This window comes from Sinocyclocheilus grahami, unplaced genomic scaffold (assembly GCF_001515645.1).
Source record: "Sinocyclocheilus grahami isolate Dianchi unplaced genomic scaffold, SAMN03320097.WGS_v1.1 scaffold179.1, whole genome shotgun sequence".
Lineage (NCBI taxonomy): Eukaryota > Metazoa > Chordata > Actinopteri > Cypriniformes > Cyprinidae > Sinocyclocheilus > Sinocyclocheilus grahami.
Genome location: NW_015505358.1, coordinates 1494580 through 1510947, shown reverse-complemented (window position 1 = coordinate 1510947; position 16368 = coordinate 1494580). Strand labels below are relative to the sequence as shown.

Sequence of the window (16368 nt, the reverse complement as noted above, 5' to 3'; positions counted from 1 at the left end):
TACTCTGAATATCCTTCCATTTTAAAATTGCATATAAAAATCTAGATAAGGCTAGTCATATATTTTCAGAAATGCATCTGATTTTGGCTGTAAAATATCAGAAACTGCATATAGAGCCTAAAGCTTGCAGCAGTACTGACACATAAAAACACGTTTATGGTTCAAATTGCATTTTTTTTTCATAGACCTTTGACTTTTTAAGCTTTAAAAGAACGTCATGCTATATTAGTTTCTGTTAGCATATACATTTTGCATTCTGCACTCTTTATTTTGAGCAACTTAATTACATGGCAATCCTCACGTTTTAAACAACGTCCCTCTAATTAAACACTTCCTAGCTCTCGACTTTAGAGCACCATGTAGTGAATGGCTCTTAATTAGCGAGGCTTCAATATAAAGCTGGAGGAAGCCACCTTTACGCAACCAGCGCATAAGGACCTGTGCTAAGAAACACAATAGTCATTGTCTCCAGGCAATAGGTCGAATTCAAGAGCGCATACTGTGTGACTAAACTCACACAGTCTAATTTCCTGAGCATTCAGTGTCAACTACCTGTCACATTGGTTTGAAATACGTGCATTCACATTTACTACTGCATCTCTAAAACACTGGCTCCGACTGCACTGAGAACTCCCGCGCTGCATGCTTTTTTGGTTTGATCGTTTGATGGAATTCGGTCAGATTTGGCCAATACATTTCCAATGGTAAGTGCTTTGCAATATATTTTAATGCATATAATGCATTAAATGCATTTCCACCAAGGCGAGTAGCTCTTGCATTTTGCATTGCATTTTGCATTACAACTTTCCAAGCTATTTTCTTTGATTATGCATTAAAAATATGGCAACACTTTACAATAAGGGTCCATTTGTTACTAACAATACAACAACTTTTATTAATCTTGTTTAATCATTTATTAATCAATGTAAATTTCAATGTTTACTAATACATATTAAAGTTAAAAAAATATTATTACTTTTTAATGGACTTGAGCTAACATGAACTAACAATAAATAGTTTATTAACTAATCTTAATGGTGTTTGAATGTATTGATTTGCATTGTTAATGCATTAACTAATGTTAGCAAATGGGATTGTAAAGTGTCACCAACTATTCAATAAAAAAAAGATTGCAGTAGAAATAAATACGAAATATGAATACTTCATGTGCGGATCGAAACGTACATCAGAAAATGTTCGTTTAACTCTGATTAAAATATTTATTTTCCCAATAGTGAACATAAATATATCTTTATATACTTCTCCAAAATATGTGTTTTACTTTATTATAAATAAAGTTTAGTATTGGGAAAAATAAAGTGTCTGGGCATCAGCGGCATCCGCAGCCCTCCACGACCATGTCTTGGTAGTTTTTTAAGATCACCCGCTCGTATTCGTCCAGATAGAGCAGCGAAACCGGGCTCAGGTCCGTGGGAACGCAGCAGGCCCGGGGAATGTTGCTGTTCACCGAGTTCACCAGTGTCTGTACAATAGCATGGTTGGTGGAGTTCAGGTGGTCCGCCAGTGGAAACGGACACTCGCCCTGGCAGTAAAAGGCATGGTAGCCCGGCGGGGCGACTATCCAGTCGTTCCACCCCACGTCACTGAAGTCCACATAGAGGGAATGTCTCCTGCAGTTAGCTTTGTGCTTCTTCCGCTGTTTGTTTGTCCGCACTTGTCTCTTCTCGCGAGAGTGCAGCACATTTCCCTTCCCGTCGTGACAGTAGGTCACCAACAGCGGCCTCATTTGGGGCCACTTGTCCTCTCTGTCGTGCAGGGACCTGCTGATGCGGATGTGTCTTTTGGAGTCCTCTTCCGCGCGGTCCGGGTGAACTATTTCCACCACGAAGCCATGGTTGGGGTGCCCGTCTGCGGTCCACCTCGTGACGGCGGGGCTCACGTCGAAACTCTCCCACTTGCTCAAGCTGTGCTGAACCAACCTGGTGTCCAGGAGTCTCGTGATAGGTTCTTGAAAGGAACCGGATGGTTTGATGATCTCGTGAATGTTAATGCGGTGAAATCCCTCGCTGCCGTTGCTCACGACCTGCTCTCGGAAAATCCGCAGCTCCGCTGACGTCACCAACTCCTCGCCTGGGATGGAGGTCAGGTTGAAGAGGAACCGCTGAGTCGTCTTTCCGCTCAAACTGGACAGGTCCTCCAAGAATTCTGGAAGAACACCAATTGTAAGGTTTATGGGAAGCTTTGGCTTGTACTGTGTCAAACTTCTTATTTACACTCATTGACAGGATGTGACTTTTACTGACCTCTTACTGGACACACTGGTTTAAAATGCTTAAAAAGTGATAGTTTATCACGGTTAACACAACATCATTACTTAAGAGGGGGTGAACTAACACAAAGGGCACTTCTAGTTCATGTTGCATGTCATCAATTTAACTTTTTTTTTTTAATCACTTGCAACTCCGCAATGGAAACACATTTGCTTATTAGCATGCATATTACTAGAATATTAGCCATTTATTAGTACTAATTAAGCAGATATCAATGCCTTATTCTACATGACCTTACTCTACATCCTTAACCCTACCCAATACCTAAACTTAACAACTACCTTACTATTAATTTAATACAATTGTATAAAAACTATTAATAAGTAGCAAATTAGGAATTTATTGAGGGCAAAGTCATAGTTAATAGTGAATAAGTGTTCTCTATTCTAAAGTGTTACCAAAAGCTCTTATTATTAGTAGTAGTAATAATATTAAAACCAATTAAATATATATTAAAATATATCATTACAAAAAATGCATTTTATTTACTAAAAATCTATACAGTAGTAGATAGTGAAATGAGAGAGAAAATATAAAATAAAGATTATAAAATAAAGAGAAAAAATTTTACCTGTATGGTAGGGTTACAGGTGCATATATATATATATATATATATGTATATATAAACAAACTTTGGAAACATTTTGGACTGCAGACAACAGAAAATGAGCTATGGGACTTAGTATAAATAAACTGCCATTTCCTCATCAAACAGTCCTGTCAGGCATGAAGGTTAAAGCAGATAAGAAAGCAAAACAAGAATTTCGAGAAGGTGCAGAGGGAGAATTCGTGACGTGAACACTTGCTTACCATCATGGTGGAAGCTCCTGATAGTATTCGCGCGGCTGGCAGATCTCTCCGAGGCTTTCCCCAAGGAGCCCTTGGGTCTGTTGTTGTTGTTCTGCTCCGCGTTCACCGAGTGCATCGAGTACAAGTCCATCATGTATTGCGGAACCACCGCAGACCTGCTGGGACTCGGTCTGTGTTTGAGTCCAAACATGCTCAGAAGTCGAAGTTCAAACGCGTGTAGGACGTCCTGAGACAGAGAGGACCGGCCGATCTGGGGAACGAGTCCACTGGAGCCTCTAAAGAACACCTGAGTGACCATCAGAACCATCAGAGCGCAGCCGGAGGAGACCATGATCGCGCTAAACCTGACAGATCAGTGACTAACGAGATCAGATGGGCTCAAGCCAGATGTGGTGACCATATTCCGTGTTTGATCGAGCCATTGCGAGAGTTTGGAGGATCCTTCGGGCATCAAAGCCACCTTGAGAGCCGCTTTAAAGAGGAACGCAAACCTGCGCTAGATCCATCTGGATAGAAGCTCCATGAGCCAAAGCCTGTCATAATAATAGATTTGCGCTCTTAAAATAACACAAAGCGTAAAAGTCGTACTAATAGACGTAAAAACTCGCGGACATTCGAAGTTAAACGCAAAATCTCTTAAATAAGGAAGACAAAAGAGACTAAACCGACTGCATTCGCGGCGGTCTCCGTAGGTGTACAAGTGCAGGACCTTCAGATAAAGTCCAGTTTAAACTCCAAAGCGCAGCTGGTCTTCTGTTCATGGCGCATGAGATGATCAACACAGTCTGGTGGGGTCTTCACATAAAGCTGCTCCTCTTTTATAAATCCCCGTTTCACTCAGCTCCATCTTAGAGATCCCCAAATTAAAGCTGTTTATCTGAAGAAAACAGTGGGAGATTTCCACAGGAACGCCCGCCTCTTCTTACACATATTCAACCGTCACCGCTGTACAAAGACAAGCCGTAGGTGTTGAAACGGAGGGGTGTACGCGTATAAAAGCCCACTTCATTGACAAAACAAAAGTTTCTTCCTTGGCGAGGAGCGAAACAAGCCGCGGCGAGGGTTTGGGTACGTGTGTGTCCTTTACGCGCAGTGCGCAAGTGTGCAACAGCTTCTCTCTCTCTCTCTCTCTCTCTCTCTCCTCGTGTATCTTTAGGTTTAACTCTCTGATGTCATGACAGAATTCATCAGCTCTGGACATGAAGGTGTTCATGTGAAGAGATGCGCCTTTGGAGAGCTCAGAGATCATCTAATTAAGTAGCCTAATTGGGGAAAAAATGGGAAGTTTCTGCTTTATTCGATTCCATTTAGGGTTATTAAATTTAATAAAACATACTTGGACGTTTCATTTCTTTTGGCTTATAATTCAATTAATCATTACTATCATTTAGAATATATTTAGATACCAAATATGTAAAAGTAACTTTAAATTAAAAAGGACGCTCACTATAGCGCTCATATTCGGAGTCAGTGCGCCAACTTGTGGCAACAACGGTTAATGTGAAGCAGGAGACCGAGGCTAGTCACACTTTTTTTGCTCCAGCGAATATTTCGTAGGGTGGGGTAAAAGTTCATTTCTGTGAAAACAAACATTAAAAAGTCTATAAAAATTATATATAAACCATAAAATGGAGCAATATTCCACAACGGGAACCTGCCATTAAAATGCCTATTCAATATTTCCCAGGATGGGACAATTATGAAAACGCAAAAATGGAAGTGTTAACAAATATACAAGTGTAAAACTGCTTTGAAAATACATCATATATAATATGACAAATATATATACATACACACATCATATAAAATATGTAAGAAATATTTTATATGCAAACGCATATAAATCTAGGACTTTATTTTATAACTCTACCTAAATTTCAGCTACAGATGTCTTTCTTTTTTTATTATTTGTTTGCAGTTTTATTCACTTATTTACACAAGATAGATTTAAAAAAAAAATAGTTTGGAGGGCCAAATTCAGCAAAACACTAATTTAAGACTAGGAATTGCATTTGTCCTCATGAAATATATACAGATTGTGATCCAGGTGCAATACATCAGAACATTAACATTTCATAGGTCTAAAATATTAAAAACCATTTAAGCCATGTTAGAGAAAAGCAAAACGCAATTATAAAATGAAGTTTATGTAACAGGTCAGTCTTGTGCATCCACATTCTCCCATCATGTCCCCAATTTCTCAGAAGAGTCACATTATTATTGTTAAACAAGTATAAAGCACCATTAACCATTTTAATATGTTTGAGAAACATTCTTTTGCATTTAAAATGAATTTTGAGTTCATCTGCATCCACACTCATCCACCACCATGTCTTCATAATGTCTCAGAACCACATTATCGTTATTGTCGTAATAGAGCATGGAGATGGGGGACAGTTTGATGGGAACGCAGCAGGGCTGAGGCCCTTTAGGATCAAACGAATGGACCAGCGTCTGCAGGATGGCGTGGTTGGTTCCGTTCAAACTTTCACTCAGAGGGAAAAGGACACTCTCCGTGGCAGTAATTGGCCAAATATCCCTGAGGCCCAATGATCCAGTCCTGCCAACCCACGTCTTTGAAGTCAATGTAAAGCCTTCTGGGTTTGCACACGTTACTGGGCGTCACAGGTAAGTAATACGCTGCACTTCGCTTTCTCCTGGGCCTGCATTGAAGCAGATTCAACGACACCACCACCAGAGACGTGTACAACTCTGGCATCCAAGCAACTTGGATCAGTGAATGTGTGCCTTCCACGTATGCATGCACCTGAAGCATGTTGCTCAAGCGCGTGAGCTGCAACTCAACTTGCATCCCGCAGTTCTTACCTGGCTTTCTCCAGGTTTCGGCCAGTTGGGTCAGATTGACATGCACAGAAGCATGCGCACCAGGCCCGAGTGACTGAGACAGGAGTAATTTACGGCTGGACTCGTGAGTCACTCCCTTCAGCGTCGTCCTCAAAACCCTGTACAGCTCCACGCTGAAAACATGCGGTCCCAGGTGAGCCAGATCCTGTTTGAACTTCATTTCCAGCTGCACAAGGAAGAGTTGCTCAACATCCTCCAGCACCGACATGTTGAAAAACAGATGCTTTCTCACACAATTAAAGCAGTGGACGGCTGGAGCAGATATCAGACTACCTGTTTGGGGAAAACAAGCTTTGTGTTATGTGCAAGTGGGTTATTCCGGTTCCGCAGAACCTTTTGAACGTAACGTAAAAAAGGGTTATAATTTAAAAGCAAGACACCACAGGTGAACAGGGTACAAAAATAATTTCTAGATATTACCAGACTTTCCCAGTTGACTGATTACATTAAAAACGGCTAACTTTTTTGTATTACAAGCTTCCCAAAATGTTGCTTAAATATGCCAATGAGGCATTATCTAATGAAACCTACGCTAATTTGCATAACATTCCAGAACAGAAATCTGAGCATTGGGATAAATTGTCATTTTGCTGACATATTTAAAGGATTTACAGAGGGGATTTTGGATTTCTCTTTTAAATCGCTGCAAAAATAAGAAAATACTGTCACCAAGTATTTAAGAATGAAATGTTGTAAAATAAAAAAATAAAAACACAGGTGCCTGATATGAACAAACCCTTCTGTAAAAACATTCAGAATACGGGTAGGAATAAAACTGTACATTTGGGTGTATGCAAGTGCTGCTGAAGGGGAGATGAAACTTGTTTTGAGAAAACGGCCTTCGCACTGTAATTATAATCTACAGATGCAAATAGATAAAGTGCAACAAAATCAGGTAAATGAAATATATGAACAAACCCTGCTATAAAAACTTTCAGAATATAGATATTTTGTAAGTGCTGCTGAAGTAGAGAACAACAATTTTGAGAAAACAGCCGTTTTGCAAATAAAATCTACAGACGCATAAAGTTCAACAGAATAAAAACTTAAAGATGTATTTTGGATGTTTTATAACTACTATAAAAAGTAGCAAGTTATGAAAATCCAAAGAGGCCAAAATCTCAAAATTAACCAATGTATGAAAAAAAATGTTTTTGCATGTTGTGTCTTGCCTAGTTATTTCTATAAAAGACCTCCAAAAGTTTTTTTTAATTACAATTTTATTTTAAATTCTTCCATTAAATTAAAAACACTGCTGATACTACCGGCAATAATGTCACTTCCTGGAGGATGATGTCAAAGAAACTGGATTGTAAAAAGACTAACATGATGGAAAAACTGAACTGATTACTAAGAAAACATGCTTTTGAAAGGAAAATATAAGAAAGAACATGGCATAACTTTAACTTAAAATTCACTCATTGTGAAAATTGTCGGGAAAAAAAAGGTTCTTTAAAAAATATGGCATATGATGGGGAAATAAACTGCATACTAAAACCTAAATTCTCAAGGCCTCACCTTGATCCTGGATGAACCTCACGATATTTCCTCGGACTCTGTACTCCGACACTACACATGGATCTGTGTCAGGTGTTGAAGTCTGTTTGCTGCCCTTCTTGAACATTTCCCACAACAGAGACGGCACTGGAGAGGCCCATCGAACTTAAAAACAGCTTTTCTTGCACATTAACATTTTGTGTCTATAAAAGTAAGAGAAGAGAGACTTAACATTAAAAACAAGAGCCCGCGAATCACACAGACCATCATTAATGTAAGCAGCACAATCAAACAGAACTCACAGCTCAGACGGAGCCTTTTAAACAGCCGCCGATCAGCTTTAGATGAGCAGCCAGACGAGTGAGGACTGACACCTGTGAGGTGATTGGTGGAGATGGACTGTGGGGGTCAAATCATTGATATGCTAATTAATGGCAGCTTGTCTTTGATGTTTATAGGGGAACAGATTGACATACTGTCACAAAGTGCTACATTTTTCCATTGATTTTTTTAATTCTTAATGATTTTAACATTTATTTTTATATATTTTCATTCAAAAACACAGATAAAGCACAAAAAGTGCCAAAACATACGGCATAGACATTTTAGGGGTGATCAGATTGTGCCGTAAATCAGTTGTGATGCGCATTTGACATGTAAACATGGTTACATTGTCATTCTGATACAATGATATTTTCATTCAAAAACACAGATAAAGCACAAAAAGTGCCAAAACATACGGCATAGACATTTTAGGGGGATCAGATTGTGCCGTAAATCAGTTGTGATGCGCATTTGACATGTAAACATGGTTACATTGTCATTCTGATACAATGCTACAATTTTAAAAAACCCACTGAAAATGTGAAATTGAAAATATGAAATAGCACTTTCTTGTAAAATTGACTCCTATAATCTTTATTTACAACTTTTTTTTTTCAGTGTATAATGTTTTAAAGATCTTACAAAGAGTACCATGTTTTTTGTTGTTGTTGTTTTCTTTTTTTTATGTACCATGAAAATGATATGTATATCATGGTAGTAGAACAAATACATATACATATGAAAAACTAAAAGAAAAGAGAGGGAAATATAAATAAGAAAAAAGAAGAGACTAAACATAACTTTTAAACGTTGATTAATAAGTTACTGATTAATGAGTTATTGTGCTTAAACTTTTTTTATTTTTTTATTTAGGATTTCTAAGTTGAATTTAATAGTCAACTCTCTTACTGTATGACAACTATTGACACATTTTTTACCTTTTTTTTTTAGGTTGGGAGCTAAAAAAATCAATGTGGAGCAGCTCAGATCATTTGATCTTGGAAGAATTCGATGAGAAATGTTTGTTTATCTCTGCTTTTGATTGCTGACCTTGGTTTCAATTCTGAGCACAATGTGACACATCACTACTAGAAGGAAAAAATAATATCCGTCTTTTTCATGTAAGATTAAAACAAACAAGCTCTTCTATTCTGATTAACCTCTGAATGTTTTGGTGTGGGTTTTGTGATGATAGATTTATGATCATTTTCACACTCATCAGACGGCAGCACTGTCTCTGTCCGTCTGTGCAGGATCCCTCCTCGGCATCAGAGTGTCCATGTTCTTCATCAGACACATTCCTCCAGTCATGTAAAGGCTCTGACGAGACACAATGGATTGATGCATCAGGCCGTTACTGATAACAGGTTCCTGGCTGAACTCTGGGGCGGCATTCCATCTGCTGAACTCCACTGAGTGACAAATGGACACTAGAAGCTGTAAACAGACCCTGGAGAGCAACGTTTTGGAGTTGACAGTATCCAATAAACAAACAAACAAATAAAAGAATGATGATTATTAGTAATAATAAATAAACAAACAACATACATATATATATATATATATATATATAAATAAAAATAAATAAACATATATTTAAAAAATAAAATAAATTATATAAATATATTGGAATGTAATGACAAGTTTTGTAAACTGACAATATATAAATTATGGAACACATTAAATGTTTTACATAAAATTATAAATGCTACTACTATGAATAATAATAATAATAATAATAATAATTCCAAAAATATAATAAAATATAAAAAAAACAAAACAATAATAATTAAAAATATTTAAATTAAATGAAATATTTTAAACATAATAAAATACAAAAATTCTCCAAAAAACAATGATGATGATGATGCATAATAATAATAAAAAAAGAAACAATATATAAAAAATAAATAAACTAAATTATATAAATAAATGTGGGAATGAGATGACATTTAATATATTTAAAAAAATATATAAAAGATGATTATATACGATTTCCAAAAGAAATATATAAATATATATAGAAATTAAATGACACATTTTGTAAACTGACAATTTATTTATACAAATATTTATATAAAAATTTAGAAATTATATAAAATATATTCAATAGTAATGATATAAGGTTGCTGCTTACCTTTTGCACGCCTGATCTCAAAGTCCACAAACAAACGACCAAAAAAAAAATCTGTAATTGTTAAAAACACATATATGCTAAATACATGACATGCAAAATGCTAATGCTGGAGAAACAGTTACTGGAGTGGTGTGAGGTTACAGCGCGAGCATTGTCACTGGAAACACAATATTCTGTGTGGTCTAGTCAGGATATGAAATACGGCCGTTTGAATAACATGACATTGTGTTCACCCCGTCATTCATCACAAACACACGTTGTGCTCTGAGCTTTCTCTCCTGATCTTCAGTTTCTCACACACACAGGACGCAGAGGAGCTGTGCTCCATTATTCCTCGAAGTGATGGAAGCTTCACTGTGATGATGTTTTTCAAACCTCACATTTCACTTGATATGAAAATATATTCTGTGTAATGGGGCATTAAGCCAAAAAGCTCATCTTTCACGGTTTACCTTCCCCTTCAAATTATGACGGTTACCCACCTCTCCCTAGAGGTTAAGTCTGAGTAATATCTTATATCCGTAAATACTATCTTTTTTTTTTTGCTGCCTCTGTATATATACACACTGTATTATCATTAACATATTATAGTTTTTTTTTTAAATATTTTGAATTAGATTTTGTTTTTATATTTCCTGTTTTCACTTTAATTTTAGCTAAAATATTAGTAATTTGTTGTTTTAGTAGTTTTTTTTTTATATGTCCATATAGTTTTATTACTTTTAGTACTTCAAATTAAAAGTAAATGAAAATGAGAAATGTTATAGCTGAAATAAAATAAGTTAATTATCAAACATTGGTTTAATGCAGATTATATATTTTATTATTATTTCAGTTAATGTTTATTTTGTTTCAAGTAACTTTTTAATAACAATAATAACCCTGATATTAGACTATATTGGTATATAGCATAAATATAATTCAATAAATACACACACATTTCATATCTTGTAATACTCAAAAGATTTCAAATAATTCTTTGGAAAATTGGCTTGGAGTCTATACTTAGAACGATTATGATAATTGCTATGTTATGAATTTACTTAAGGTTTACTGCATACAATTTTTTTTTTTTTTTTACATGACAATAAACATTTCAAACAGTATGTTGCATTGTTGTCACATGAACATCATGATGCATGTTCATTGCATTCAGCAAGCACTGTAAAGATATAATTTCAGAAATAAATACTTAATTTCCACATTTTTATCCAGATGTAAAATATCTTTAGGCATTTTGACCAAAGGTTAGGACGAAGCTAGTGGACTTGATATTGGTTATGTTTAAAATGGAATACTATTGTACTGCATACCGTACAGTATATACTGTATCTTGCCTGTTATGTCCTCAAAATCATATGCGAATTAAATACTACTTTCAAATATTGTTAAACAATACACAGATAAAGATTTCTAAATGTATCATGTTCTATTGTTGTCAAACTCACTGCTTTACTACATCCATGTTGCATCCACTTATCAAATAAACATTATTCTGCATTTTTGAAACAGTTGTGTAAAAATTACATTCTCTATTTCAGCAGTTTCTCCCTGCATGAGCCTTCCATTTTCAGTTTGATGAATAAACTAGAAATATAAATCACAATTATATCTCTTAACTTATGACTTACTTTATAGCCACAATTTATTTTCACACAGATTACTTCTAGCTTGCAAAAAAAAAAAAAAAAAAAAAAAAAGTTAGTACGCCATTCTGAAGAAACCCAGTGTCTTCAACGAGATATTAGTATGTATCTTTATTACTAAGCGCATATGAGAACCAGACCTGCAATGAAAGTAAATAAAGACTAAGCTCAGTAAAATTACAGTATAAATAAGTATTGGTCATGCAAGTATCTGCAGTATTTGATGCAACGCGATACGCAGGAGTTAACCACATAAACGCTGCTATTGTTTAATGCTCAGGCTGGAGAAACTCGAGCTGGTGAGGACCTCCCGAATCAATACAGAGAAGCTTCATCAGATCTTTGGTTTGGATGTTTCTGAATGCTTTTATGGTTACAGCTTATATTTACAGAGACCATTTTTCATCAGACTTTGCGCCGGGGAACATTTATCTTCACCGTGTCTGTCTCCTTCATGAGCACTTCACATAATTACAGACTGAAGCTCTTCTAGACGTTACATCAATGCCACAAACAATCATCTCGTGTCTGGCCCCTCGCTGGGTCATCTGTGAGGTGGATGAGGAAGATAACAACCTTTATCACTGCTGAACACATCAGTTACACAGACCGTGATGTAGCGTTTAGCTTACCGGTGGGAGACTGAAATGAGTGGCTGCTGGAAAGACCCAAAATCTTCCTAATTATTCCCAGTGTTTTGATGTGATGAAACTACACATTTGGCATGTGTTGCAATTACCTGAGAAGGAAAAGAGGTTGACTTACAGATTAGTTCCTGAGAGATTTTACATGAGCAGTGCTTGATTTCTGAACATTATGGTCTGAACATTTGCCTCAGATTATCCAAGATGTAGAGGAGTTTGTTTCTTCATCAGATTTGGAGAAATGTAGCATTGTGTCACTTACTCACCAGTGGATCCTCTGCAGTGAATGGGTGCCGTCAGAATGAGAGTCCAAACATCTGATAAAAACATCACAATAGTCCACAAGTAATCCACACCACTCCAGTCCATCAGTTAATGTCTTGTGAAGCGAAAAGCATGTTTATAAGAAACAAATGCATCAAGATGTTTTAACTTCAAACTTATTTCTGGCCAAAATATCCACAATGCTAGCTTGTAAAGAGTACTTGATCTGTGCATGTTTCTATCCGGATCCAGATGAGATGCAGATTGTTTGATCAAAAATACAACACAAATTGTTGATCTTGAAGAGTTAAAATGAGTCAATCATCCTAAACTGAAAGTAATGATATTAATACTGAAACATGGCTCCAGGGGGTTAAAGGCCTCCTGAAGTAAATCGATGTGTATTTGGAATAGAAATATCCATATTTAAATCTTTATAAACCATAACCTTTAGCTTACACTAACTGATGTATGCATGTCCATGAGAGTGGCAGATGTAGGCATAGTGTAATCTCCAGTGAGAGGCAACGAACACCGACATGCACAGGAGTGAGCAAAACAAAACACCGGTCACGATTCAGAAGTACAAAACAAGGATTTGTAAAGAACAAAAAAAAAAAAAAAAAAAAAAAAAAAAAAAAAAAAAAAAGTCAGCGATTGTCAATATAAGCCAACAGGAGACTGGTTTTCCTTTGCTAGACAAAGGAAACTTTGCTTCTCTAAACAAAACTTGGTTTTTGAGACTAACATTCTCACCGAAGCATATGCTGCTGTACATACCAGCTGGAACTCCACGGTCTAGTGAACACATCAGTTAGCGGGAGCTAAAGATTACATTATGAAGTTAAACATGGATCCTCAACTACACATGGATTCGCTTCAGGAGCCCTTTATTAACCCCCCAGACCTGTGGAGCACATTTTTATGGATGGACGCAGTTTATTGGACTTCAATTGAATATCACCCAGTCACTGCCATTATAAAGCTGAGAACAGCCAAAACTTTACAATATAAAACCGACTGTTCTCAGTCCATCACATGAAAGAAAGTCATACACCTAGGATGTATTAACAGTGAGTAAATCATGGGGTAATTGTCATTTTTGGATTAACCACCCCTTTAATACCAGACGATATTGTTTCAATTTGTGTTGGTCAATGCTTTGTGTTTTTCAATTTTTTATTTTAAGCAATTTACTGCACAAAACCCCATACAACAGTACAGGTTCTGCAAGTTTAGCACACTACCTATAAAACCGAACTCGACACGCATGCCACTTTCCCCAAGTTATAATGCATGAGACCGTAACCCAACTGAGTGAAAATTCCAAAAAGCGGGAATTTCAGTTGAAACCTGGAAGTGGGCTTTTAACATGCCTATACCAGCAGGTCCCCACCCTGATCCAGAAGACAGGCAAGACATATTGGGAAGCAAATATAAAAGTGACAAATTATATTTGGTGATGAAAGGAGAAATAAAACCACTCATTTGCAGTTACTAACATATAGAAAGCAGTAAGTACTCAACATAAGATGCATACAAAATATCTGCAGTGCTTCCGGGAAGTGGGCGTTTTAGTAGAACATGTGGCAGAGACTCCGATTGGCAGAACAATTTATATGGGCTACGGACGCCACTTAATTCTTTAAACTGAGCTTAAACCAAGTTCACAGTAGGTCTATCTTTAAAGCTTAAGTTAATATTTCCCTACTGAGAAAAGGGAGCTTTTCCTTCTACAAATAGGTAGAGTAGGACTACCAGTTTCCCCACACCTGCAGCACATTCAAATCCAAATTGGTTAAACTAGACAAAGAATAGGTTTTTCCGTTTATTGAAAACCAGCAATAGGTCCCCCCCAATTTACTGAAAACTTGTCGCTCTTGAACCATTACAGGACCGAGTGAGGCATTGCCTTCCCACTGAACGCCTAGAAAAAGCAAATACCCAAGTTAGAGCACTTGAAGGGTCAAAAGCAACCTTAAAACAGCTACCTACCCCCAAAAGGAGCAGCATTTCCTCCATCAGGACCACATGTTGAGTCACAGCAACCACAAGCCTGGTGGTTCACATCAGCAGCAAACCACCTGCAACAGGAAAAATCAGACGGCACCGTCAACGTGTTCTTAAGTAGCATGAACATACCCGTTGGAAAAGGAACAGGATATGCGGAGAGCATCACTGGGTGCAGAAGCAAGAGTGGCCTTCACAATACACGTTATGTAGATCTGCAAGAGACACAGGTAAGAGGTCACAAAACCAAAGCAGATGGGAAGAGAAGTCGAATTCATTCAACACGTAGTACTTACAGAAGGACTGTATCCTCCCTGGAACATAAAGGCCTCCAGCTGGAACCGAATTTGGTCTTCCTGGGTTCGAGGCATGAAGCGAGAGCATCAACAAAGCACCTGATAAGAAGTGACAAAGAACTCATGGTCATCTCTGTAGCATCAAGTCACTAGACCTTACCCTAATTCTCAGGGACAAAGTTGTGAGAGCAGCTGCATGCGTCAAGTGCCATGACCCGTGCTGCGTTCCAATGTGGCTACTTTATGCCCTTAAAGTACGTACCCTTTTGCTGAAAAGGTACGGTTTTGGGTGTGTGGTAGAAGAGTAGGCAAGCTTTGGGACAAGCTCTCACATCATGCAATTGAATCGTTAACAGACTGCTCCGTTGCATACTTACACGCACCCGTTCACTAAACCGTTAATCTCATTTCAGTTAACATCCTCCACATTGCATTTCCTACCATATTGAGAGAAAAGTAGCACATTAATCTGCCAACCATGGGTCTAAGCAGAGAACGCTACCAAATTTTTGCATGATGCATTTAAAAGTTAGCCAAACGGATGTTTATGAAAGGTTAGATAAACTGTCAGACAAAGTCTGAAATTTCCTGCGTAACAGGGTTTCTTGCACACTAAAGCTTTACAAACTGTTCACAATAGACAGACCATACAATTAAACTTCAGGGTTCCCCCCCCCCACGTGTACCTTATTCAGTTCTAGGACAGCCTGGTGTACCAAAGTATCTTAAAATCACTCAACTCAATGTTGGGACCTTGTATTGACAATCTGATAGAAGCACAAAGTCATTAAACACCACATGACTAGGGTTAGAAACTATATTCTTGGCCAGCATTAAGGGGTTCTTACAGTAAGAAATAACCGTTCAAGACGTTGTCCTACCATCTCTGCGCCAGTTTTAACTTGGCTGACATTGTGGCACAAGAAATACAACTTCAAATTAATTGTTGCCAGGTTAAAATGTCTAAATGTAAAATACTCTACTTAACCATTAGCCTCACATCCACCATGTTCGTGGTTTCTTTATTCAGGTTTTTAGATCTGACCCAAATCTTTCAACAAAGGGCAACAGATTGTGGGTAACATTTGCCATTAGAGTTTCCACGGACCCACACTTAACCTGAAATGGACCATACAGGGACTTTTGGCATACACTGCTTTGGAACACTTATTTTACTCGCGTACCATTTAGGATGGACATTATGAACATTGGGATGGTGATTCTCAGGTGATGAGAAACAGCACTTACCAAGAGGAAGTTAAAATTAAAAAAAAAAAAAAAAAAAAACCTTGTCACTTGACTCGCCCCAATTCTCAGTGACCAAGTGGTCACAGAACTCGCTCAAGAATAAAGTGACGTGACCTTACCCATGATTCTCAATGAAGGAATATCTCGGATGAGCATTCACATCAGGTACTTGGGTGGCCACACAGCGGTCCACAAACACACGCAGTGGGACGTGGTTGTACACCTTCACAGATGCCTCAATATTTATAATGTCACCCAGAAAGTACAAGTTTGAAGGCCTCTGATAGGACCAGTCATCTGCAAAAGGAAAGAACAGTTCAGGCACAGCCTCATTCA

General features: G+C 37.4%; 3 protein-coding genes and 1 long non-coding RNA gene across 4 annotated transcripts; all 4 read right to left on the bottom strand.

Moving 5' to 3' along the window:
* Nucleotides 1–1128: 1128 nt before the first annotated feature.
* On the bottom strand, nucleotides 1129–4518 carry bmp2a (bone morphogenetic protein 2a). The gene is made up of 2 exons (XM_016284044.1): nucleotides 3102–4518; nucleotides 1129–2166 (listed from the first exon to the last, which is right to left on the bottom strand). The coding sequence occupies exons 1-2, from the start codon at nucleotides 3430–3432 to the stop codon at nucleotides 1331–1333; spliced, it is 1167 nt and encodes a 388-aa protein (XP_016139530.1). The 5' UTR covers nucleotides 3433–4518; the 3' UTR covers nucleotides 1129–1330.
* A 714-nt stretch (nucleotides 4519–5232) lies between these two features.
* Nucleotides 5233–7743, bottom strand: gdf3 (growth differentiation factor 3). The gene is given in 3 exon segments (XM_071582409.1): nucleotides 5233–5603; nucleotides 5605–6239; nucleotides 7485–7743. Coding segments are annotated over 3 exon segments (942 nt in total). The 5' UTR covers nucleotides 7591–7743; the 3' UTR covers nucleotides 5233–5402.
* A 4253-nt stretch (nucleotides 7744–11996) lies between these two features.
* Nucleotides 11997–12510, bottom strand: LOC107594093 (uncharacterized). The gene is made up of 3 exons (XR_001610144.1): nucleotides 12481–12510; nucleotides 12203–12309; nucleotides 11997–12118 (listed from the first exon to the last, which is right to left on the bottom strand). It is a non-coding gene; the product is annotated as an uncharacterized lncRNA (long non-coding RNA).
* Nucleotides 12511–14126: 1616 nt separating this feature from the next.
* Nucleotides 14127–14877, bottom strand: LOC107594092 (POM121 and ZP3 fusion protein-like). The gene is made up of 4 exons (XM_016284045.1): nucleotides 14785–14877; nucleotides 14621–14703; nucleotides 14474–14562; nucleotides 14127–14405 (listed from the first exon to the last, which is right to left on the bottom strand). Exons 1-4 carry the CDS (start codon nucleotides 14857–14859, stop codon nucleotides 14233–14235), a joined length of 420 nt encoding a protein of 139 aa, XP_016139531.1. The 5' UTR covers nucleotides 14860–14877; the 3' UTR covers nucleotides 14127–14232.
* Between the last annotated feature and the right edge of the window lie 1491 nt (nucleotides 14878–16368).

Excerpts from the sequence above, each read along its gene's own strand:
- LOC107594092 (XM_016284045.1), bottom strand. The coding sequence starts at position 14,859 with ATGCCTCGAACCCAGGAAGACCAAATTCGGTTCCAGCTGGAGGCCTTT. Across the intron at positions 14,704-14,784 it reads AGGGAGGATACAGTCCTTCT|ATCTACATAACGTGTATTGT; the intron begins GTAAGTACTACG and ends TGTCTCTTGCAG. Across the intron at positions 14,563-14,620 it reads TCCTGTTCCTTTTCCAACGG|GTGGTTTGCTGCTGATGTGA; the intron begins GTATGTTCATGC and ends TTCCTGTTGCAG.
- bmp2a (XM_016284044.1), bottom strand. The coding sequence starts at position 3,432 with ATGGTCTCCTCCGGCTGCGCTCTGATGGTTCTGATGGTCACTCAGGTG. Across the intron at positions 2,167-3,101 it reads CAGGAGCTTCCACCATGATG|AATTCTTGGAGGACCTGTCC; the intron begins GTAAGCAAGTGT and ends GTGTTCTTCCAG.